The sequence below is a fragment of the Ochotona princeps genome, chromosome 22 (assembly GCF_030435755.1).
Source record: "Ochotona princeps isolate mOchPri1 chromosome 22, mOchPri1.hap1, whole genome shotgun sequence".
Lineage (NCBI taxonomy): Eukaryota > Metazoa > Chordata > Mammalia > Lagomorpha > Ochotonidae > Ochotona > Ochotona princeps.
This window is the reverse complement of record NC_080853.1, coordinates 18348876-18374678: the sequence shown is the minus strand read 5'-3', so window position 1 is coordinate 18374678 and position 25803 is coordinate 18348876. Positions and strand designations below refer to the sequence as shown.

At 52.1% G+C, this 25803-nt stretch overlaps 1 protein-coding gene across 1 annotated transcript; it reads right to left on the bottom strand.

Moving 5' to 3' along the window:
* Positions 1-202: 202 nt before the first annotated feature.
* On the bottom strand, positions 203-9923 carry E2F1 (E2F transcription factor 1). The gene is made up of 7 exons (XM_058679691.1): positions 9557-9923; positions 5547-5637; positions 5006-5225; positions 2576-2728; positions 1866-1980; positions 1575-1791; positions 203-1454 (listed from the first exon to the last, which is right to left on the bottom strand). Exons 1-7 carry the CDS (start codon positions 9809-9811, stop codon positions 1207-1209), a joined length of 1299 nt encoding a protein of 432 aa, XP_058535674.1. The 5' UTR covers positions 9812-9923; the 3' UTR covers positions 203-1206.
* Between the last annotated feature and the right edge of the window lie 15880 nt (positions 9924-25803).

Below are 25803 nucleotides of genomic sequence, written 5' to 3'. Positions count from 1 at the left end.
CCCAGGACCAAACTCTTGACAGGGACCACTGCTGAGGTGAAGATGCTCACTTTGCTTGGGGTTATGAGGCTCAGAATGACTGGGGCAGGGGCAGGATGAAAGGGGGGACACCAAGAATAACACTTCCCAGCAACCTGGGCCTCTCCCACCCCCGAGACTTGCCCCCAGGCCGACCCCAAACCCAGCCCAAGCATCATCAAAATATTTATTAAAACCAAAGCAGGAGAGAGCAGAGCTGTTAGGAACAAATCAAAGTGCAGATTGGAGGGTGAGACAGAGCAGTCAGCGGCCCAGGGAACATCCGAGACCACACAGGGATCCCTGCAGTCTGGGCCGGGGAGGTCCTTCACTCACCCCTCCTGCCGACCCTCAGAGAAGGCCCCCCCTCCCCTCTCCCAGTTACGGCCATTCTGAGGGACAGCTGGAGACCTGCAGTGACCTGTTGGAGAGGAACCACCCCCTGTATCCACTCATGGCTGTCAGTCTGTCTGTCTCTCTCTCCTTCCCTTTCCCAATAAATAAACCACCCAGGCCTCAGTTCCTTCAGGTGGGGCATAAGACAGTTCAGGCCCCCTGCCTCTGCTCAGCGGCAGTGGGTGGGCTCTGCAGTCCTGCCTCCCTCCACCCCGTGCTCATTCCCAGGCTGCCCAAGAGGCCTTGATAAATAAATAACGCTCCATTAAAGCTTCGGTCAGGAAACTCAGACAGAAGTGCTCTCGCTGTCCTGTACCCCCTGGCAGTCAAGGGCTCCTGCCTGGCCTGTGTGGCAAGGATGCTGGGGGCAGTGACCACCCTGGGCTTTGTGGGGCCCATGGAAAGAAGAGACCAAAAGTGCAGTTCAAGCCCCTTCACGAGCACACAGGGACGCACGCAAACATGCGGACACACTGGGGTGCATCTGCGGAGCACACACCGATGTGTTCATCTTCATTCCCCGGTCCATGCACACACACGCTCACACCACGCTCACCCCAGGTACCCATGTGAGGGGTGTTAAGCGTGCACACACACACACACACCCCGCAAACACAGAATCACCCCCTCCCTGGCAACAGCCAGATCCCAGAGCGAGAAGCCACTGGAGGCAGGAAAGGGGTATAAATTAACCATGTCCGAACAGGCTGGGAGGGCAGCCGGGGCAAGGGGCTCCAGCGCAGCGGGGACAGACAGGGAGGCTTCTTGGAAGATGCCACCCCTCAAGCCTCATCAGAAATCCAGTGGGGTGAGGTCCCCAAAGTCACAATCAAAGAGGTCTCTAATGCCCTCCCCATCCTCAAGGCCAAAGTGGTAGTCGCCGTTCTCGTGGGGCGGGGAGAGGCTGATGAACTCCTCCGGGAGGAGACTGCAGAAGTCCTCCCGCACGTGCTCCAGGAGAGAGTCGGCTGCCACCAGCGGGGACAGGCGGTCCTCGTCCATGGGCGCCCGGAGGCTACCCATCCGGGAGAGCAGCGGTTCTGGGGAGACAGGGGCATGTCACAGACTAGGGACACTGCACCAAGGAGTACAGGGGGCTGTCCCATGCTCACTCACGACGGGGCTCTGCCCCAGCTCGGTACCCTGCACCCCTCACCTACCTTGCTCTAAGCTGAGAAGCGGCTGGCTGGAATCCATCGCAGGGGATGATGGAGGAGATGATGGCGGCACCAAGGTGGCAGAGTCAGCCATCCTGTCCTCCTTGGACACCGTCTCCTGAAACGGGGTCTTCTCAGGACTGCTCTCATCCACAGTCTCCTCAGGGCACAGGAAAACATCGATGGGACCTTGCTTGCTCTTCAGAGAGATCTGAAAGTTCTGGGCAGGGGGAGCAGGCCGAGTCAACAGAGGCCCACTAGTCAGCACTGCAACCCAGCCTGCCCTGCACTCACCTGGGCAGAGTCCACAGCCTGCAGCTGGGTCTCAGGAGGAGCCTTGATTACCATGACCATCTGCTCGGCAGGGTCCACAATGCTCCGAAGGTCCTGGCAGGTCACATAGGCCAGGGTTGGAGGAGTCAAGAACTACATGACCACTAGCTTCTGGGGGCCCCTCACCCAGACAGTACAGAGGCAGGGGCTGATGGCTGCATGGGCTCGCCCATCCTCTCAACCCCCAACCCAGGGCCTGGTTCAGTGTCCCCTTCCCTGCCCAGAGCCCAGCTTCCACTCCTGTAGGACAGAACTGGACCATTCAGCTTCTCCAATCCCTTGAGGATGGTGGTGGCTGCCTGCAACAGTAATTCCAAGGAAAATGCATAATGTAATCTGGGCCTGGGATTGGCAACATCTTGACCCACAAGTTGAGTTGTCCACTAGAAACATTTTAAGGAAACATTAAAATCAATGTAATCACTTCTTAGCCTTTTGGCTAAAATCAAGTATAAACATTAATGTAAACCTGCCTGTGACCTTGAAGTCAAAATGGTGCCGTGAATCACTGAACTGTTAGGCACTAACTGCAGAATGGGACCTCACCCTTTACATATGAAGTTCAACCCTGGTGACACAGCATGTGTGCTGAGCCAGGGCCCAACCACAACCCAGGTGGCCTCTCCAGTCCCACAAGCTACTCTATGACCTCCAGCCAACACTAAGGATATCGCTGGCTGTCCGAGTCCTCGGATAGCATCCGCAGCTGCGTGGCGCAGAGGTGCATCAGGTGGTCCAGCTCCCGCTCACTCTCCTGCAGCTGCTGCAGGTCCTGGGTCAGCCCTTCCAGCTGTCCACCGACGCCCACTGTGGTGTGGCTGCCTCTGTGGAGAGACCAGGGTGGGTTCACAGACCCTCCTGGACCCAGCCTGCTGCTGCCTGTACTATGAGAACCAATTAAACTCGTGGCCCTCTCTGGGAGCGGCTCCTCAGCTGGCTAAGGGTTCATAGCCTAGCCTCAATGGCTACAAAAGGGGCAGGATAAGCAGAGGATTCCCCCGCCCCACCAGTTCCACGCCCATGGATCATAACACATTCATACAGAGACGAGAACGCATTAGATGAACACAGGCTGTTAAGCAAAAACAGGGAAAATGGCACAGAATGGGATAATCTACCACACACTGAAAAGACAAGAAAGTCAAAGACAGTGCAGCAGATGCCCAGAGAAAGAGGCAAGACAGAAACAAAAACAAGCACAAACAAGCCCAGAATGGCTAGCCTAATAGCTAAAGTCCTCGTCCTGCACACGCCAGGATTCCACATAGGCACCAGTTCATGTCCTGGCTGCCCCACTTCTCTTCCAGGTTCCTGCCTGTGGTTCAGGAAAGCAACCGAGGACAGCCCATGCCTTGAGACCCTTGCACCAGGGTGGGTCTCCTGGTTCCGGATCAGCTCAATCCAGTCTTTGAGGCTACTTGGGGAGTGAACCAGCAAATGAAGGATCCTTCTGGCTTGACAGGGTAGTGGCTACCCATATGGGTGCCGGTTCATATGCCGTCCACTCCATTTCCCATCCAGTTCCCTGCTTGTGGCCTGGGAAAGCAGTCGAGGATGGCCTTGGGACCCTGCACCCGCGTGGGAGACCCAGAAGAAGCTCCAGGCTCCTGGCTTCAAATTGGCTCTGCTCAGGCTGTTGCAGCCACTTGGAGTGAATCAATGGATGGAAGATCTTTCTGTCTCTCCTCCTCTCTGTATAACTGTCTTTCAAATTAAAAAAAAAAAAAAAGGTCTTATCTTTGTGGGTTTTTTTTGTCTAAATAACAAGTCTTTTGGGGCCTGGTGCAATAGCGTAGGGTTTAAGTCCTCGCCTTAAACATGGTGGGATCCCATATAGGCACCGGTTTTAATCCTGGTAGCTCCACTTCCCATCCAGCTCCCTGCTTGTGGCCTGGGAAAACAGACGAAGATGGCCCAAAGCCTTGGGACCCTGCACCCGCATGGAACACATGGAAGAGGCTCTGGGGTCCTGGCTTCAGATTGGCTTGGCCCCAGCCATTGTGGGTGCTTGGGGAGTGAACTAGTGGACGGAAGATCTTCCTCTCTGTCTCTCCTCCTCTGTGTATACCTGACTTTCCAATAAAAACTAAAAAAAAAAAAAAAAGAAAAAAAATATTCTGTTTTGTGTGTGTGTGTAAATCTTAAAAAAGCGGAGCGGGTGGGAAATACACTGGTACCCAAATGTGATGCCCACATTTTTTACTGGAAAGGCAGGTTTACACAGAGGAGGACAAAGTTTTTTCTGTCTGCTGGTTAATTCCTAAGTGGTCACAATGCCAGAGTTAAGCCAATCCGATCCAAATCCAGGAACCCGGAGCCCCCTCCAGATCTCCCAGCTCCAGCCATTGAGGCCACTTGGGTACTGAACATTGGACAGAAGAGCTTCCTTTCTGTCTTTCCTCCTCTCTGTGTATCTGTCTTTCCAAGAAAGGCCTCTTCCGGGTCTCCCACGCAGATGCAGTGTCCCAAGGCTTTGGGCCGTCCTCGACTGCTTTCCCAGGCCACAAGCAGGGAGCTGGATGGGAAGTGGAGCAGCTGGGATTAGAACCGGTGCCCATATGGGATCCTGGTGTGTTCAAGGCAAGGACTTAAGCAGCTACGCTATCACGCTGGGCCCCAGGAAGAAGCTTTGAGCTTCTGGCTTCAGCCTGGTCAAGTCCAGCAACTGTATCCATTTGGGTGGTAAATCAGCAGATGGAAGATTCTCTGCTTCTCTTTCTCTCTCTGAGCTCTGCCTTTCAAATAAACAAATCTTTTTTTTTTTTCCCTAAGGGAATAAGAGTGAAAAATGTCTCCTCAATGGCAACCAAAGTTAAACACTGGTGACCTGGCAGAAGGTGGAATGGCAAGTCTGGGAAGGGGCATGAGGGATCTTAGAGTTTCTCTTTATCCTGTCTCGGATGGTGGGCACCCAGGTGGACAGTATGAAGAGCTGCCTGGCACAGGCTCGCAGGTTATGGGCGCCTTGCAGCTTCTGTCCCCTCAGGAGAGCCATCTCCGCTCTCGGAGCCTCACTGTAAGAGGAAGGCGCAGCTAGCCATTGTGGGAACTGCTACCAGCATCTCTGGGTTCTGCCTGGTGCCAGCTAGACTGGTACCTACAGCCACTGAATGTGGTTCTTGGACTTCTTGGCAATGAGGTGGATGCCCTCAAGGACGTTGGTGATGTCATAGATGCGCCGTTTCTGCACCTTCAGCACCTCAGCTGCCCAGTTCAGGTCGACAACACCATCAGCTGAGCGGCTCAGCAGCTCCAGGAAGCGTTTGGTGGTCAGGTTCAGTGAGGTCTCATAGCGTGACTTCTCCCCGGGGGATTTCACACCTGGGGAATCAGGCAAGGGTCCTAAGCACCCAGCTACACACCCCCCAGCTTGGCAGCGGAGCAGGAAGTAGCCCAGATGGTCCATGTCCCTCAGCAAGGCCAGGCAGGGAGGCCGGGGGGCTGCTGCCCATCACAGCATTTCTCTTCAGGCCAGGGAACTCCCCATCCCCCCAGGTCTGAAGAACATCATGCCAACTGTCCACTCCAGCTGTCCCTCTGGGTCCCCCAAGACTGGCTCAGGTCCAGACATGACCAACTTCAGTTTGCAAGTAAGTTTGTCCACACCCTCACCCTTGGCCTAGGCACAAACTGTGTGGGTACCTTTCCCTGGGTGACGGCCCCTGCCCCGGACAGGCCCACTGCTCTCAGCCAGGTACTGATGGTCAGTTTCCAGGTCTAGTCTCCGCTTCACCTGTAACAAAAACAGTGAGAGAACGCCCAGTAGCCAGGAGTGAGGCCAAGGAGACTCGGTGCCTGCTTCAGCTCCTCTATCTAGATGCCTAAGTGCAGGAAAGCCCAGGGACCCAAGCTAGGGTCACAGTCCTACCACAGCACAGACACTCAGCGGAAGGCAGAAGACCTGAGTCCAAGTCCCAGCTCCACCATTGTACAGCTGGGGCTCATAATCAAGCTGCAACCCCAAGAGACTCTGAGGCAGAAGTGTGCAGCTGGGTGTCCCCAGTTCCTGACCCACAAAGCCATGTCATCAATGCTCTTTGCTTTAAGCCACAGAGTACACAGGTGTCTTGGGCAAGTCATCTCTTCTCTGTCTTTTGAGGAATCAGAGAACCTGCTGCCCACAAACGCTCTCGGCATGCATGAGTCCTTTCCGTCCTGTCGACTGGCAAGACAAAGGCCCCACTGAAGCTCAAGAGTAGACCCAAGCTCTCCCCGCAATCTTCAGTGTTTTCTGACCTGGAACCTCACTCAGTCTCTGCTCTTTCACCGCATCCAGTCACCGAGAGCGCATCCCTACAGCTCCCATCTGAACGGTCACACACACATGCTGGTGACCTTCATCCATCTGCTAGTCCTCCACAGCCCATGTCACTGCACTGCTCAGGAGCCAACCCTGGCTATGGAGGTCTTGGACGCTCACCTGCCACTGCTTCTGCATGTTAACTTTGGAAGACTGGTTCTGTCAGGCTCTGTGCCTCCCAACTTCTGCTCCAGGGGCTGCCTCTGCCCCCACACCTGCTGCTTCCCCCTTGTTGGACACGCGCCCTCAGGCAGTGGCTGCTGGGTGAACCTGCCCCCAGGCTGGCCAGCCCTGCCCTGCTCTCTATCACTGCTCCCTCAGGTGCCCAGCAGAGAACTAATAAGGGTCAAGTGTGGAATGTACTGAGTGCTACAGAAGTAACATGCTTCACTCCCTCCAGCCCTGGCCCAGCCAGCGATGCAATGGCCTCCATCTCAGAAGTCAGCCAGGAGAAGGGCAGCAGGCCCCTACCAGCCAGTGGTGAACCCCAGCCTCACCCTTAAGGCCTGAGCCCTTACCTGTTCCCACCAACTGCAACCCTCAACTTCTTACTAGTATTCCCCTGAAAAAAAAAACAAGGGACTCGGGTGCATGCCCATTGTTGGCACCATCCAGATAAACCTCAGGCCCAAAAGCCAGAGGTGAAAATCTTCCCTGGTAAGAAATCTGCATGCCACAAAGGGTCTTCACCCTGGTGGGTTACTCAGCACTTGGACCTGTCCACAGCTGTCAAGTAAAGCATTCAGCACAGCATCCTCCCAGTGCATGTGCATCTGTTTTGGATTAAGCAGCTCAAAGCTGTTCTCTGGTTCAGTTCTTGCACAGGAAGCATCTCAGCGGCGACCTCCATATGGGAAAACCACGGAGATGGTTGTCTCATGTGTGCAGTGTGAACAGGCACTGTTTGACATAGAAATTTTAAAAAAAGAAAATTTTTTTTTAAACTTTAAAAATTGAAAGCTGTCACAACCATCCTAAAATAAAACCAACCTCCAAGAGAGGGAAAAGACAACAGAAGAGAAATGGAGGCAGTTGGATCTTCCCTCAACTTTCTAGTTTATCTCTTGGAAGTTTTCTATGATAAATATGTACTGTTTGTTTGGTGGCTGCTGACAGTGGGGTGTGGGAAGACAGGCGGAGCCGGGGAACAGCAGGACTGTATACAATCTTGTATACAGCAAGTGCTCAACAAATGGTCATAGATGTAGAAGCCAAGCCTGCAGCTTATTGCAAGGGATATCCCCCCTCAAACTAGCACTGAAGCAGAGGAAAAAAGCTGGCCACATGAGGCTGGTACTCTGGTATAGCTGGTTAATCCCCTGCCAGCTGCACCAGCATCCCATATGGATGCCAGTTCGAGTCTCGGCTGCTCCTGGAAAGGCATATAGGAGGATGGCCCAATTCCTTGGGACCCTCTGGGGAGACCCTAAAAGAAGCTCCTGGTTTTTAACCTGCCCAACTCTGGCCATTACGGCCATTTGGGGAGTGAACCAGAGAATGAAGACCTCTGTCTCTCCTTCTCTTTGTAATTCCATCTTTTAAATAAAAATAAATCTTAACCTGGACCCTATCTGTGCCAGCCCCCTAACCCCACTCATCAATGCCAGAGAACACCTACTGTCATTAGGGCCTGGGAGGGCAGGGGCTCCATGGCGGCCTGTGCCCAACACCTGCTGGACACTCACAACTCAACTGCTGAGGAACTACACATGCAGGCACATGACACTCCTGGAGAGGGGGTAGAGGGCATTTTTCCTTGCCCCAGGCCTTCCCTCTGAGCCCTGCGCCCACAACCCTGGACCGCAAACTCAATCCCTACAGGCTGTTAGGTCTCTGGATGCAAGGCCTTGTCGTCTGCCCAGACCCCAGGCTGGTACCAGCAGGGACAGGCCCCTGAGGCACAGGAGACCCACCAGGTGACCCACCCCCGGTACCTTCCTGGGCTTTCTTCACCCTGTTAGGATGGCCAGGTCAGCTGGTCAGACACAGGAACGGACTCTGCCGCAAACTGAAGGCCTGGGGCAGGTCCTAGCATCTCTAGGCCTCAGCTTCCCTATCTGCAAAAAGGGAAGGTTGCTGACAGGGTGAAACGAGTTAATTGGGTAAAGTGCTTGGCACAGCGCCTGGCACACAAAAACATCCTCCAAACAACAGCGGCTGCTATTGCTATTGTTATTATTATTAGCATCTTGGTGATTCCGGAAGGAAGGCAGCACTGGGCACAGTGCCAAGGGGGTTGAGGGGCCTTCTCAGGCCGCTGCCTCGGGGACCAGCTGCCACCCACACTCCCAGCAACTTCTGACTCCCTGTTCTGCCCCCCCCTCCACTGTTCCAAGCCCACTGCTGAGACCCCATCCAGCCTGGCCAGCCCCTGCCTGCCCGCCCGCCCACTGACCGGCCCCACCTTCACCCACAGGCTGCTGTGCCAGTTAGACTGGTCCCCACACCCTGTCCTGCGGCCCAAGGCCCACGGGTCCAGGTTCCAGACTTCCACTCCCTTCTCCCACTGGAATTCATCCCACCTCTATAGCCTCCCCCCCCCCCCCCCGCCCCGCACACAGACACAGCCTGAATTAGGGCCATCAGGGAGGACTTCAGCAAGGGACCTCCCTGCTCGGCGTCCTTTTCCCCCCACAGCTCCCGGAGGCTCAGGGGTCTGCCTGCCTGATTAATGAGGCTCCATGGCAACCAGGGTCTGGGCGAGTGGAGGGTGGCAGATGGAAGGACAGGCAGCGGGAGGGGATCAGCAGCTGGCCCTGCCACCCCGCCCCTACGGAGAAGGCCTGTCCCCAGAGGCCTGTAAGGCCAGGCCTGCACCTGGCAGTTAAACCGAAAAGGCAGGAAGGTCTCCTCCACGCTTCTCTCCAAGTCAAACCCCCAAAACTTTCCTCAGCTCCCCAAGCAGCAGTGCCCATCATCCTATCCCCAATCCAGCCAGGTCCTAGGTTCCAATTCCAGCCCGGCCACCTGTAGCCAAGTGACCCAAAAAGCACTCCCCCTCCTTTCTGGACTCCCCAAGCTCGCAACGGAGTTGTGGGTTTCAGCTGCTTTCAAACATGCCAAAGGCCTTGTATGCTGTAAGCGTAGGCTGAGTACACGTGGGCTATTATTATCGCCCAGTCCGACTCTCCAGCCGCTGCTGCAGGGAGGAAGCCGAGGCCCGAAGCCCAGAGGAGCCAACAGGGACCCGCCCGAGGTCACCACGCACCCCGGGGCGGAGCCCGGAGGCCCAACCCAGGCGCTTCAGTCCACCCCTCCCCCGCCCCTCTTTCCCCGGTCGCCAGCGAGCCAAACACCGCGCCCGCCCCGGGGTCTGGCAGCGCGTTCGGCCCGGCGTCCCTGTAGTCCGTACCGGCGGGCGACCGAGCGCCGGACGCGGTGCGCTGGGTGCGGGCCGGGGCGCCTGCGGCGTGGCGAACAGCAGCAGGTCGGGGTCGTGGGGGCCCGCGGCCGGCGCAGCGGGGCCCACAGGGGCCGGCGGGGCGCTGGCGTCCTGCGCCGCCGAGATGATGACGATCTGTGAGGAGTCCAGCAGCCGCAACGCGCCGGCCCCGAGCAAGGCCTCCAGCGCCGGCGCGCACGGGCCACCCGCGGGGGCCACGGCCATGGCTCTCACGGCCCGCGCGGCCCAGGTGGCAGGCGGCGGCGGCGGCGCCGACCCATGGCGACAGGCCCCGGCGAGGGCTCGATCCCGCTCCGCCCCCGGCCACCGCTGCCTGCAAAGTCCCGGCCACTTTTACGCGCCAAATCCTTTTTGCCGCGAAAGAGCCACGAGCCGCCGAAAGCCGTCCCCATTGGCTCTCCGCGACGTGACGAGCGCGGCGGCGGCGGCGCCCATTGGCTGCAGCACGCTGGACCGGCGGCGGAGGGCGGGACGGGGCGGCGGCGCGAGGCAGCGTGGCCAATAGCGGGGCGGGGCGCGCGCAGGCTTTGTCGGGGCGGTGCGGGGTGCCTCGGCGTTCCCGGCCCGCAGCCTGGGCTAGAGGCCTGGGGACCGGGACACCGCCCCGCGGCGGCACACCCCACTCTGCCGATTCCTCTTTCGTGGGACCGGCCGAGCCTCATCCTGCACATCTTCCTGTCTGCAGCTCCCTGGCGACACGCCACGACCCCTTACACCCTCTGCTGGAGCCTACAGACACTGCCCCTCTCCTCCCTTAAGGAACCCTCAGGCCGCTTTCCGGAGCCGCAGCCACATCTCACATCCTCGAGGCGCTCCACCTATGCCACCTCCGCAAACCCTGCGCCCCGCCCCGACCCGAGCGAGCATCCTCGCGGTAGGATAGGAGTCGGGTTCCCGTCCTTCCCTGAGGCCCTGGCTGGTGATGAAAGGCACTTCACGTGAGACCCCCCCATAAAGGGAGGAGGTGAGGCGTTCCTGCGTGAAGAAGCATGTAGGCCATCAGCACTTTTCATTGCTCAGGTCAGCCTGTTTGGCTAATGTGGTTGTCTCTGTGCCAGGCCTGGTGCCAGTGCAGGCGGGGGACATTTCTGTGAAAGGCTTCATAAAGTCTGTAAGCTTGCCTGCTGGCAGGTGAGTGACTCACAAGAAAAAAAAAAAGGAACTAGGAACCCAACAAGAATCAAATGTCACTTCTTCCAGGGAGCCCCGGAATCAGTCACTTTAAAAAAAAAAAAGATTTATTTTTATTGCAAAGTCAGATATGCAGAGAGGAGGAAAGACAGAGGAAGATCTTCTGTCCGCTGATTCATTCCCCAAGTGGCCACAATGGCCGGTGCTTCGCCAATCTGAGCCTGGAGCTTCTTCCAGGTCTCCCACGCGGGTGCAGGGTCCCAAGGCTTTGGGCCGTCCTCGACTGCTTTCCCAGGCCACAAGTAGGGAGCTGGATGGGAAGTGGAGCAGCTGGAACTCAACCAGCAGCCTTACATGGGATGCTGGCACCACAGGGTGGAGGATTAACCTATTGACTGGCCGCCAGGGTCCTGTATTTTAACAAATACTGTCCTCCCCCATACACCCTCACACACTCATTCCAAGGCCGTTTGCTTGTGCTCACAAGTGAGAACAATTTGTTAACCTGTTTTACCAAAATGTGCGGTGTGGCCTTGAAGCAGAGCTCCTGAGGTTGTTTCTAAGCCTTGGTTTCTTGTGAACCAGACACACAAACCAACATGGCCTTTGTAGGGCTCTCCCATGAGAATGAAGGGAGTAAAGGATAGGGTGGTTGATAAAAGCAGCAAGCATTTCTCCTTCCCTTGGACAAGGAGTTGATGAAACGACTCATTGCCAATTTTAGAATGTGTCATCACTTGGAAGGGACCACAGAGGCTGTGTAAGTTGCTTGTCATGTGGATGGGAAAATGAGGCCCACTCAGAGGAAGATACTGGTGATGCCAGTCAGAGATAGACTGGCCTCTGCTGGGTTCACTGGTGAGCGTCCGCCTGTCCCATTGGCTGCTTTCCCCAGGTTCAACCCATACAGAAGGTGAAGGGGCGATCTCATTTGAAACAGCTAAGCCAGATAAGAACAGCATTGAAAGCTGGTTCTTTCCCATTCAGAGGAAAAGCGTTGCCTTAATCCCAAAGGGTCCCAAAATCAAGACTTTTTTTTTTAACAGATTTATTTATTTATTTAAGTGACAGGCAGAGAACCACAGAGAGATCTTGCATCCACTGGTTCACTCTCCAAGGCTGCACCAGGCCAAAGCCAGGAGCCAGGAGTTCCATCCAGATCTCCCAGATCTCCCATGAGGGTGGCAGGACTGAAGTACTTAGGTTGTCATCTTCATCCCAGCTGCATGAGGAAGCTGGATGGATGGGAAGCAGAGTAACAGAGTCTCAAACCAGACCCTCCAATAGAGATGTGGCTGTGCTACAACTTAAACTGTTATGCCACAATACCTGCCCCAATCCTAAACACTTCTGTAAAACCCAGTAGTCATTCGACCAGTACTTGGGAAGCACCTGTTACACATCCAGCAGCATGCCAGTTGCTGGAGAGGAGAGACATATTTTTTCCATCTGGTTTGAGGATGAAGAAATCATGAACTTAACCTAGGATGAGAAGGCCTGGTAAGGCCAACGCCAGAGACTTTTCAAAGGCCTGTCTTCCCCCACACTAGTGAGGTACACACCCAAGGAAGAAGTAAGTGTCTTCCTTCCCACGATCCCTTGCAGCAGCAGCAGCAAGGGGTGAAGACCTTAATTCCCAACATGCAGCCAAGGAGGAGATAAGAGCTTTCTGGATCTGTTCATACCCTCTTGAGAGTAAAGAAGCCTGATGGACAGGGTCCCTTGGCCCTGAGCCTGGCAGATCCTGATAAGACTGTGTGCAATGTCAACAGTCCTCCTTAGACTGATAGGCTTCCAAAGCACAATCACCGGGCAGCCTCTTCTACCATCTCCTTTCAGCCCGATAATCCTGTGAATAAAGCTTATGTATCCACATGATACAAGCAGGAGGAGGCTCAGAGAGGAGTGCCCAGAACTCAAGGTCACACAGCACCATGGAGATGGAAACAGCTCTACGGCAAAACCCAGGGCCTGCATTCCTCCTACTTTCATGCAGGAGCCTGGCTCAGGGTTGTCAGGGCTGCTGAAGGGTGGTTTCCAAAGGGAGAGATGGCTTATGGAGAGGTACCTCTAGACGGTACCACCTCTAACCTCCATCTGCCCCTCCCTGTCATGGTGCAAAGGGCTGGAAGCTCCTGGGCCCAGGATGCCTTACCTGGAGACAGCTTTTCCCTGGTTCTTCCCAACAGGCAGCATAGGGGAGCTTGGGCTTCTAAGACACCTGGGTACAGAGCAGCCAGGACATGAACCAGTGGCTATATATGATGCCAACTCCTACTATACCAAGGCATCATCCCAGTAATCTTGGTCTGTGTGGCTGTGGACAAGTGGATTGGCTTCTTTGAAAGTCTCAGTCCTATTTTGAATGGTCAGCCATTGTGACCCCCCCCCCGTTTTTTGTCCCCCCCCGACTTAGATGTATGAAGGCTTTTGGTCTCCCTGGGAGTGGGTTGAGGTGTGGAGGCATCCAGGGCTTACCTGTACATTTGAGACCAGTTCAATAAAAGTGCACACCGCAAAAAAAATTTAAAAAAATAAATAAAAAAAAAAGTCTCAGTCCTTCCATGCACAGATGTGTATTGAGTACCTAGTGTGTGTCTAGTGGCAGGGGAGATAGTTATAAGCAAAATAGACCCATCTGTGACACCCATAGCTCACAGTCCAGTGGGAAAGGAAAGAATTATTTCTATGTACCTGCATAATATGTTCATTAAGCAGTCTGGCAAATGACACAAATCATTAAAAGTTGTTTATTCTTGGGCCCGGCAGCATGGCCTAGTGGCTAAAGTCCTTGCCTTGAATGCCCCTGGATCCCATATGGGCACCGGTTCTAATCTCTGCAGCTCCACTTCCCATCCAGCTCCCTGCTTGTGGCCTGGGAAAGCAGTCAAGGACGGCCCAATGCATTGGGACACTGCACCCATGTGGGAGACCCGGAAGAGGTTCCAGGTTCCCAGCTTCGGATCGGCGCGCATCGGCCCGTTGCGGTTCACTTGGAGAGTGAATCATCGGACGGAAGATCTTCCTCTCTGTCTCTCCTCCTCTGTGTATATCTGACTGTAACAAAAATGAATAAATCTTTTTTTAAAAAAAAGTTATTTATTCCACATATAGCATCTCCTCTAATCATACACTCTTAGCTTCAAAGAAAAATGCTCCTGACATGAATATCTCTTCATTATGAGGAATGCATAATTGTGAGAAATTATGCTGTGCCAACTTAATTATATTAAAGGGCACAGAGATGCCCATTGTTCAGGGCTGGCAGGGGGAGGTGGGCAGTTTTGCATCTGCAACCTTCATTCCTCTTGAATGAGTCCTCAATGCTACAATGATGGACGGTTTACTGTCCCTGAAGTTGTTCTGTCACAATGCCAGGTCTCACTCTGAGAGGAGCATCTTTTGGGTCAGGCAGACCCCAACCCTTCAGCTTCCTGGCTCTAGGATCTAAAGTGACTGACCAGATTGAGGGGAGGAAGTTGCCTCATCTGAAGAGTAAGTAGGAATGGTTCTTCTCTTTTCTTTTCTTTTCTTTTTTTTTTTTTTTAAGATTTACTCTTATTTTTATTTGAAGGGCAGAGTTTCAAAGAGGAAAGAGAGCAAGAGATCTTCCATCTGCTGGTTCATTCCCCACATGGCCGCAATGGCCAGAGCTGAGCCAGGAACTGGGTCTCCCATGTGGGCACAGGTGCCAAAGAACTTGAGTCATTTTCTGTTCTCTACTTCCTTCCCAGGTCATAAGCAGGGAGCTAGATTGGAAGTGGATTAACCAGGACATGAACCAGTGGCTATATATGATGCCAGTTCCTACTATATACCAATGGCACCAGTCCCAGTTCTTTGGTTTCTTAAATACATCTCTTTTTTAAAAAAATAACATTTTACTGTATTTAATTATACTTGTATTCATATCTGTTTTATTTTTGATGATGTTTACATAGTTGATCAGGGTGGGAAGAATCCAGGGTTAGGAAAAGTGGGTGTGATAATTGTTTCCACATTTTTTATTTCTTCTTCCCCTTTCTGGGGGAAGGGAAGAGATGAGAGGAGGAGCCATACCCAGCCTCCCAATCACCCCAATAGCTAGGGGTGGGGTGTGACCACTCAGTATCAACCCAGGGTCCCAATGTGGCACAGGCTTTGAGGGTTCTGCCCGGGTGCTTTCTATAGTTCTGAAATGCTCTCGATCTCGCCTTTCTAAGGATAGGAATATCTCCCAAAGGAAGGGAGAGAAACAGAGACAAAATCTTCCATCTTCTGATTCACTCCCTAAATGACCACAACGGCCAGGGCTGGGCCAGGCAAAAAACAAGAGCCAGGAACCCAAGTATTTGCTTCATCATCCACTGCCTCACCAAGTATGTCAGGAGACAGAATCAGAAGGACAAGATCCCAGGCACTCATATATGGCAGGCAGGCTTCCTAAGTGACAGCTCAACCCACTGTGCCATGAGACCCACCTTCCTGACTTGCTGAATTTCTATTTCTTTTTAAGATTTACATTTTCTTTAAAGATTTATTTATTTTTATTGGAAAGTCAGATATATAGAGAGAGGAGGAGAAACAGAGAGGAAGATCTTCCATCTGATGATTCATTCCCCAAGTGACTGCAACAGGTGGAGCTACGCCCATCCGAAGCCAGGAGCCAGGAACTTCTTCCAGGTTCCCACGCGGGGTGCAGGGTCCCAAGATTTTGGGCCATCCTTGACTGCTTTTCCAGGCCACAAGCAGGGAGCTGGATGGGAAGTGGAGCTGCCAGGATTAGAACCAGCGCCCATATGGGATCCCGGCGCGTTCATGGTGGAGACTTTAGCTGCTAGGCCATGGCGCCAGGCCCAAAAGATATATGTTTTTATTTGTAATGCAGAATTACAGAGACAGGAGAGAGAGAGCGCTTATATCTGTTGGTTCACTACCCAAGTAGCCACAAAGGCCAGAGCTGGCCTAGTCCATATCTGGGAACCAGGAGCTTCTTCTGGGTCTCCCACCTGAGTGCAGGGGCCCAAGCATCTGGGCCATCTTCTACTACTTTCCAAGCCATTAGCATGGATCTGGACCAGAAACAGAGCAGCTGGGACTCGAACTCATTACCATTTGGGATACCAGGACCACAGGTGCAGGTTTAACTCGTGATTCCATGTGCACCAGGTTCCCTGACTTTGTTTTAAAACAGAAATAGGCTCATTATGTAGTGGAGTCATTAAGTTTTTGACTATAATATCAATTAAAAATATTTTATCTCCAAAAATAAATAAATAAAACGTATTTCCAACAACATATAAAAATTAAAAAAATAAATTGAAAAACCAGTAATATCTGATGACTGGTCAGGCTTCCACAGTGCCCCTGGCTTGTCTTACTCAGTTACTGTACTTGGCACCGCCATTCTGGGTGTCTGACTTTGCAAGCCTTTAGGTATATTGCCTGGTATAGAGTGAGCTCCCCACAAATGTGCACTGCTACTGGTCACATGATTTCTGACACTGTCATTGCCAAGGAGTCAACTGGTAACAGCACAACCTCTCCGCTTTGTAGGTCAACTAAAGACATGGGCACAGGAGAGTAGGGAAAGTGGGTTTTCATGGTAGGAATCCAAGATATCAGACTGCTTCAGCCAACAGCCTATCTGTGTGACCTTGGCTAAATCCTTGACCACCAGGCAGTCCGTATGTTCAGTGGAGCTGGAGCCAGAGGGCTCAAGGTCCAGTGGGATTGGATAGGTCTCAGGTAGAAACTTACTCCACCCAGATATTGCCTCAGTCTGCTCAGGCTCCAGGGCCCTGTGTTCCCTCCAAGGCTTGCCCGGTGCAGTGTTCTTTCTCAGCCTTACCCTAACCTCTGAGAAGGAACCCTACTTTTCAGGGAGGGGGGTTAGGTGGGGAGGGAGGAAACCAGCCACCACGCTATCCTGTGCTGCTGTCTTGTAAATTCTATCAGGCACAGAGACAACAAAGCATATAAACTTGGAGAGCAATGGAGTGTGTAGATGAGATAGATAACCCCATATTCCACAGATTCAAAAGACTTCCATCCCCGATTTCAACGTTGCTGTGTGCTATAGTCAATGCAGTGTCCATTTTTAAGCCAATGGCGCCGTTCTTCCCTACGGTCTCAATATGACAGCGTATGTTATCTCTGACGGTATCTTAAAAGGCATGAGCTCTAGTGGAGAGAAAGTGCGGGAAGCTGCTCGCAGGAGTCTCATGCTCCCTAGCCTGGGCCGTGGTGGAGTGATTAGCTTTTCTTTATTTTGTGGCTGACACCTACTGACCTGCATTTGGTCCTTGGGTTGATAGGCACATGGCAAATGCAGACTGGGAAGTTTGGCGGGCGGGGTAGCAGGGCGACTCAGGAACTCAGGATGGGAAGAAAAAGATTCTGTGTAATATATTAAGATATTCAGAGAGGAGGAGCCAGAGAACACCCTCCCTCCCCTCCCTTTTTTTTTTAAACAACAACAACAAAACACTCCCTGCTGGAAGCGAGAGTTATATATATGCCAAACAGGCCAGGAAACCCAGCAGGCCTCCTGGAGCTGGCAATGAACCGAAACAGGGGCATTGTGTCCAGGCCACTGGCTGGCTGAGGGGGCATTGTTAGGGCCTGGCCCTGTCTGGAAAGAGAGGGATGGAGGGGGCAGGGGGAGTGTGTTCCCATGACTCCCTGGGGAATAACAATAATCAAGGCCAGCTGGAAAGCCTGCATGCCAGGGGCCCAGTGGGCAGGCGTCTGGTCCCAAAGGGGCCTTGGAGGGCAATGGGGGGCTGATGAGGCCAAGGTGGGGGGGGCCAAGATTTGGGCCTGCTTCTTAGCTGGGGGCAAGGCCTAAAGATGGGAAACATGTGATCAGTCTCTATATAGCCCTTTCTCTCCCCTCACTTCTAAAACCTTGGGTCACTATGGCTTGCTCCTAAGTATACCCCCACATCTGCCCTCCTTACCTGTACCAACTCCCCTTGATCCACACCATCGTGGTCTCACATGGGCCACATCCCACACTGGGATTCATGCTACCAATCAGACCCCTCTGCTGTTCTCCACATGCAGCCAGAAGGATCTTCCCAAGATGTAACTCACATTACATACCTCCTGGGCCTGCTCACCTCATTACAGGAAAATCTAAACTTGTTCTCCTGGCTCACAAAGCCTGGTTATGGGCCCCAGCTTGCCACTCGGACCTGTCTCCAGCAAGCCCACCCATCTGTTCACCCTTCTAGGCCTTAGAACCTTCCAGCTATTCACTCCATATAGCAGGTACATTCTAGGATTTTCCACCTGGGACATGCTTCCTCCATAGCTTTGCATGACTCTCTCGTCATTACTCGGGGCTCAGAGCAAACACTACCATCTCAGAGAGGTCATCCCCGCTAAACAGAGCCTCTGTTTCGCTTCCCCAGACACCCTGTTACACTGCCCTATGGTGCTTGCTTCCCAGAAACCTTTGCGTCTAGGAATTACATGTATATTCGTTGGTCAGTCTTCTTTCCCCAGGATGTAAGCCACACGAGTCAATCCTGGCCCCCAGTGTCATCCAACACGTCATAAGGACTTGGCCAGAGTGGGCATTTAGCACAGCAGCCAACTCATCACTGTTTGGAACATGTGCAACCTGTCTCTGAGTGCCTGGTTCAAGTCCTGCCTCCTCTGCTTGTGATCCAATTTCCTGCAACCTGGGAGGGAGTAGATGATAATCCACGCCAACTACAAGGGAGAGACCCAGATGGAGTTCCTGTCCCCTGACTTCAACTTGGTCCAGCCCCAGCAATGGAGAGCATTTGGGGACCTAGCAGATTAAAGATTTTTCTGACCTCTGCTGTTTCCAAGAAAAATAAGTTAAAATATTAAGACTTGGGCCTGGCGCAGTAGTCTAGTGGCTAAATCATTGCATTGCCACTGCCAGGATCTCATATGGGTGTGCAGGTTCATGTCCTGGCTGCTCCATTTCATCCAGCTCCCTGCTTGTGGCCTGGGAAGGCAGTGGAGGACGGTCCAAAGCCTTGGGACCCTGTACCCATGTGGGAGACCTGGAGAAAGTTCTTGGCTTCGGACCTCAGATTGGCTCAGCTCCAGCTGTTACAGTTACTTGGGGAGTGAACCAGTGGATGGAAGATCTTTCTGTCTTTCCTTCTCTTTGTAACCTGCCTTTCCAATAAAAATAAATACATCTAAAAAAAAAAAGTAAGGACTCAGCCAGTATGAACTACTTATTTTTATTTTTTCTGTACTCAGAGCTTAGGAAACCATGATAGCAGCCATGTGGGTGGGCCTGGGTGGGCCAGGAAGGCCAGGCTCAAGCAGGAGCTCTTGAATCTGGAACCCAGGAACCCCAAGTTCCATAAAGTTGGACAGGAGATTACACTTTTATTTTCAATGGTCTCTCGCTAAAATTGAACACTGCTTTTAATTTCTAACATAGGCAACAGGGACTGGTGTTGTGGCAGAGTGGGTTTAGCTGCTGCTTGAGTACTGGTGCGAGTCCTGGCTGTTCTGATTCTAATCCAGCTCCTGCTAATGGGCTTGGGAGGCAGATGATGGTCCAAGTGCTTGGGTCCCTTCTGCCCCTGTGAGAGATCCAGATGGAATTCCCAGTTTGTGGCTTCAGACTGGCCCAGCCCTGGCGGTTGTGGGGACTTGGGGAGTAAACCAGCGAATGAAATTTCTTGCTCCCTTTCCTGTCTGCGTGTCACTCACCCTTTCAAATACATAAGTCGGTCTCAGAAAACAAAGAACAAACACAGGCAACAAACCTGAAGACCATTAACAAATATCTGGGGCTCTGTCACCAAGACACATGACAACTATTGTCATATGATGTCACAGCTGCTGGACACCTTTAGCGTTGTGGATGTTTTGGTCCTGCACCGAGATCTTGTTATTTAATGTGTCAGGAAGAGGGGAGAGGTAGGTGGAAGAACAAATAGTATTAAATCACAAGTTTTAAAATTGGATAACTATTTCAAAATCCCATATAATTGGTCTCTTTTGTAATCCCATGTATTTTATCTAATGGGTTGTGGAAGAGATTCTGAGAAGGATGGATGCCAAAGGGCACTTCGAATGGAGTGACTTCAAAGAGGTTGTGGGGGCTGCCTGGCCCCTCTCTCGGCTGCCAGCCAGCCCTGAGAGAAGCTGTTGTGGAAGCCTGGAAGAACAGGGAGAAAAGGTTCCTTTCTTCCTTGTTTTTTGTTTGTTATTAGTTTTTGTTTTTAAAGTAGGGTTTTGTTTTGTTAAGATTTATTTCACAGAGAAAGCAGAACAGACAGAAAAGCATTCCATCTTCTGCCAGTCCAAAGCCAACAACCAGGAGCTTGTTCTTGGTCTCCCACCTAGGTACGGGGGTTCAAGCACTTGGGCATATACCACTGTCTTCCCAGATGCATTAGAGGGAGCTGGATTGGAAGTGGAACAGTCAGGACTCAAACCATCGCATATATGAGACACCAGTGCCTCAGGCAGAACTTAACTCACAGTCCTGGCAAGCCTTATTTTATTTTTAAAATATTTATTTATTTATTTATTTATTGGAAAGGCAGATATACAGATAGGAAAGACAGAGAGGAAGATCTTCTGTCCAATGATTCACTCTCCAACTGGGCGCCACAGCTGGAGCTGCACCAATCCAAAGCCAGGAGCCCAGATCCTCTTTCAGGTCTCCCACATGGGTGCAGGGTCCCAAGGCTTTGGGCTGTCCTCTCCTGCTTTCCCAGACCACAAGCAGGGAGCTGGATGGGAAGTGGACCTGCAGGGATTAGAACTGGTGCCCATATGGGATCCTGGTGCATGCAACGTGAGGATTTTAGCCGCTAGGCCATGGCGCCGGGCCCAGCTTATTTTATTTTTAAGATATGTTTATTTACTTTGAAAAGTAAAGTGACAGAGAGAGATCTTCCATCTGCTGGCTCATTCCCCCAAATGCCTGCAATAGCCATGGCTGCTGGGTCAAGCTGAGGGCAGGCACCTGGAAATCCATGAAGGTCTCCCATGTGGGCAGCAGGGGCTGGAGCTCTGTGGTCAGCCTCCCTTGCTGTCCCAGGCACGTTAGCAGGGAACTGGATGGGAACAGGTACAGCTGGGACTCAGATAGATGGGAGTGTTCGCAATACCAGCTTTGGAGCTGAAGACGTCTGATACAGTCCCTGGGACCTGCATTTCAGTTCCACCTAGTTTCTGTCTCATTAAATCTTTTTTTCTTTTTTTTTTTTTTTTTAATTTTTTTTCTTTTTATTGTGTCTCATTAAATCTTGACATCTGCAGCTGCTCTTGAGCACAGCCCTGGCATAGCCCACAGCAAGTTTCCCCAGCAGGAAGTCCCTCCTCACAGCGTTCTGCAGAGAGCTGGGTGCTCCCCGCTTCGGTGCCGGGCAGCCTGCACTTCACAGCAGCATCTGCTGGAAATCACCCCTCCTCTTGTCCCAGATGCTTTCCTGGGAGGATGACATGAGACACACTCTGTCCCCCTGAGTCCCAAGCAAGTCACGGAAAGAAAAGAAAGGCACATCCACATATTCTTGAACTGGTCAGAGACAGCTACCCATCTGGAGTCACAGGTTGTGGGCATGTGGGTTCCTTCTGGGAGGTGGGGCACACACAAGTGTTCTGCTCTGGGTGGGTGTCAGGTTCAAAGCCTACTTCTTAAGTCACACCACAGCCCTCTCTGGAGCCCAGAGTGGCAAGCCGACCAGGCAGTTCTTGGCGTCTCCGTGGTGAATCATCTCTCCCACATGGGTTCACTTAACAAGTGCTAATTTGGGAGCTGAGCAGCAGAAGGGCCTCAAATTAACTTCAGCGTCCTCTTTCCCCTTCCTGGGGTCTCAACCTTGAGCGTCCTCCCTAGCAAGGCTCAGGACCCAGAGAAAGGTTCACGTTTCCACTGACCCAGCATGGACAGTGGGGCAGACGGGAGGAGGGAGCTCAAAGAAAAGGTCTCCCTTTTTGTGTTGGATTATTCATCAGAGAGAAACCAAACACAGAGCAGACAAGGAGGAAATGCCAAACTGCCGACAGGACACTGCAATGTCAATTTCTTGGAAAACAAATACAGGTACATTGCACAGCCAACCTGGAGGGATGGCCACACAGGGCTTTGGTTTTTGTTTTTTTAATATTATTTGAATTTTTACCTTTTTAGATATTATTGATAAAAATATCTTTTAAAAATACTTGTACATTGCAAAAGATTTCATATAGCAAGTGCTTAATATACACAGGTTAAAGGGCTAGGTGTGGCATAGCCGGTTAAGCTGGTACTGGTGATACCCCCATCCCATATGAGCGCCAGTTGGAGTGTTGGCTGCTCCACCTCCCACTTAGCTCCCTGCTAGTGTGCCTGGAAAAGCAGTAGAAAATGGCTCCAGTGCTTGGGTCCCTGACACCTCCATGGGAGATCCAGATGGAATTTCAGGTTCTTGGCTTTGGCCTGGTCCAATCCCAGCTGCTACAGAGTGAAGCAGACAGATCTTTCTCTCTTTGTAATTCTGCCTTTCCAACTAAACAAATGAATCTTTAAGAAAGTAGCCACATTATTTCTTCTAAAAATATTTCTTTTTGGGCCCGGCAGCATGGCCTAGCAGCTAAAGTCCCCACCGTGAACGCACCGGGATCCCATATAGGTGCCGGTTCTAATCCCGGCAGCTCCACTTCCCATCCAGCTCCCTGCTTTTGGCCTGGGAAAGCAGGAGAGGACAGCCCAATGCATTGGGACACTGCACCCACGTGGGAGACCCGGAAGAGGTTCCAGGTTCCCGGCTTCGGATCGGCGCAGCACCGGCTGTTGCGGCTCACTTGGGGAGTGAATCATCGGACGAAAGATCTTCCTCTCTGTCTCTCCTCCTCTCTGTATATCTGACTTTGTAATAAATTAAATAAATCTTAAAAATAAATAAATAAATAAATCTTTAAAAATATTTCTTTTTATTGGAAAGGCAGATTTACAGATAGAGGAGGAGAGACAAGAATGAAAGATCTTCCATCCGTTGGTCCCTTTCCCAAATGGCTGCACCGGCCAGAGGTAAGCTGAGGCAAAATCAGGAGCCAAGAGCCAGGAGCTTCCTCTGAGTCTCCCACATGAGTGCAGGGTCCCAAGGCTTTGGAGAATCCTTTACTGCTCTCCAGGCCACAAGCAGAGAGCCAGAAGGAAAGTGGAGCAGCCATAACATGAACCGGCACCCATCTGGGATCCTGGCACGTTCAAGCTGAGAACCTTAGCCGCTAGGCTGTCGTTCTGGGCCCCCGTCACATTATTTCTAAAGCATACATGTACAAACACACACACACACAGAGCATAAACCACTGTGCTGGGGCATTTGGCTCAGTTGTTTAGTTGCCACTTCGGCCAACTGGATCTCATGTTAGCTGGGTTTGAGTCCCAGTTCCTCTGCCCTCAATCCAACTTCCTGTGAATGCACACCTGGGAGGCAGCAGGTGATGGCTCAAGTTCTTGAATCCTTGCTTCCCACAAGGGAGGCCTGGAATGTGCCATGTTTCTGGCTTTGACCTGACTATTATGGGCATTTGGGTAATGAGCCAGCAGTTGGAGGATCTCTTTCTGTCTCTCTGCCTAAAATGAGGATCAATAAATAAAAGAATTTAAAGCCACTGTGAAATTTTGGGAAGCAGCATTTATCAACTGTATGGCCTGCTGCGTGCCACAGGCTTTCCCACAGGGCTTGGACAAGGGAGGCTTGGATAGGAAGGAACCCAGCAGGGCCCTTTCCAGGTCTGTTCCTTGGCAAGGACCACCCCCCGCCCTTCCTCCCTGGAGTGTGCAGTTGGAGGCACCAGCTGCTCTGGCAGCATCCAGGGAGATGCCATCTGTGAGGGAAACCTATTCTTAGAGAGCAGAGACAGTCAGCAGAGGAGCTGCCAACCTCCAGCAGCAACGGGCAACTTGGAGAGGCAGGCAGCTAAGGCGGCACCTTCAGCCATTGGCCAGGACAGGCTAACAGCAGGCTGTGTTCTGCTCCAAGACCACACTGTCCCCAACATTCAGTCGCTGTATGAGACAGCACGGCATGCTCACTTCATCTGTGTCAAGCCTCTGAATTCTTCAGACCTTCCTGGGAGGCCCGCGCTATTTCTATGCCTGTGTTACAGAGCACAGGATGACGATGTCGCTTGTCCAAGGAAACACAGGGTCCAGGGCTCCAAGTCCAGCCACTCAGTTCCTGAACCATCATGTCTACCTGTTATACAAGAGGCCAGTTTTGTGTTTTGTTTTTTTTTAAGATTTATTTATTTTTATTGGAAAGGCAGATTTACAGAGAGAAAGAGATAAAGATCTTCCATCTGCTGGTTTACTTCCCAGGTGACCACAGCAGCTGGAGTTGAGCCAATCCAAAGCCAGGAACAGGAGTTTCTGAGTTTGCCATGCTGGTGCAGAGTCCAAAGACCTTGGGTCGTCCTCAACTGCCTTCCCAGGCCACAAGCAGGGATGGATAGGAAGAGGAGCAGCCAGACATGAACCGGTGCCCATATGAAATTCCAGTGTATACTAGGCAAGGATTTAGCCACTAGGCTACTGCATCAGGCTCTGGTTTTAGTTTGGATTCCCCAGTAGCAGACTCTAAGTCAAGGATATAAACGCCAAGTGGTTTATAAGGGAAGTGGGCCCAGTTCACACTGGCAGGGGCATGAGGAAGGGAGACAGGTGGAGGATGTGGTAAGCAGCTGAACTTCAAACCTGCTGGGGTGCTCTGGCATTCAGGGCTGGGTGTACACCTCTGCATTCTCTTAGCTGAGAGCTGCTTGGGCTGTTTTAAATTCCCAATACTTCAGGCCTGCTGCAGGATGCACTACGGGAGCCATGGCAAGGGTAGCCCACAGGCAAAAGGACACGGGGTGGCAACTGGAGACACTGGCTGGTGTGTGCAGCACTGGTGCGTTATGGTGAGCAAGGGAGGGCACGCCCGTCTTCTGCTACATAACCTGCATGAGGAGGCCAGACTTCTCTTCTCTGCATAACCTTGACAGGTCATTCAAAATCTACCGAGCGAAAGGATCTTCAAAGTCACTCACTGTGAGCCTGCAGGTAAGCATGTGGCTGAGAACATGGCTTGCAAAATCCGACGCCAGCTCCCCTTGGCTGCCCATCAGCTCCGTCTGTGACTCACACGTCACGTGAGCTAGTGGTTGGCCCCGCAGCATTCCCACCACCTCTCTTGGGAGCCGGTGAGAGAAATGCAGACTCCTAGGCCCCACCCCAAGCTCCCTGAATCAGAATCTACACTTCAGTAAGATTTCCAGTGACTCATATACATGATTCTATTAGTAACATCTAGGTTAGTAAGGGTCTGATAGTCTAGGAATATTAATAGAAGTGTTCTGACTAAACCAAGGGTCTTAAGTCAATAGCCCATGGATCAGACTTTGCAACAACTTGTTTAATGTTCCAACATGGTCGACTTGAAACAGTTTGCCACACACATCTCCATCCCACCCTACTACACAGCACCCTGCACATTTCCATTTATATCACCGCAGGCCCCTAGAGGCACCAGTGGGCACCCACTTCCCTCCAGCCCAGATCCTACAAGAAAACATTTGCATAACCCGGCTTAGGTTCTCCATTTAAAGCAAGGCACTGAAACAAACAAACAAACAAACAAACAACAAATCCTAGAGAAACAAAAATGGCCTTTAGAATATATCTGAGCTCAAATCCTGATTTGGCAATCATATTTGCTGTGATACCTTGGGCAAGTTACCTTCCCTCTCTGACCCTCAGTTTTCACCTCAAGGAAAGAGGCATCAAAATTCACGCTTGGAAGGTCATGGTATCAATTAAAAACATGGCAGGGGTGGAGGAAGGAGGAACTCAAAGAGGGTGTAATCAGTAGCAGCAGCAGGTGTAACTGCACAAGTCCAATGTGCACCTCAGATGCTTTAATAACTATTCTCATCTCCTGAGAAACCAAGGGTCGGAGAAGCTAAGAACCTGGCCCAAGGCCACTCATAGGTGGTATAGCACTCAGGCCCATGTCCCTGAGCTCCAGATGGGCACTATCCACTAGAAACCTCTGTAAGGCTAGAAACCTTGCAAGTCTTTATCACCCAATGAGGTAACATGT

Coding starts and splice junctions, on each gene's coding strand:
- E2F1 (XM_058679691.1), bottom strand. CDS start 9,811: ATGGCCGTGGCCCCCGCGGGTGGCCCGTGCGCGCCGGCGCTGGAGGCC. Junction 1,792..1,865: donor AGGCTGTGGACTCTGCCCAG/GTGAGTGCAGGG, acceptor CCCCCTGCCCAG/AACTTTCAGATCTCTCTGAA. Junction 1,455..1,574: donor GCTTCTCAGCTTAGAGCAAG/GTAGGTGAGGGG, acceptor CTGTCTCCCCAG/AACCGCTGCTCTCCCGGATG.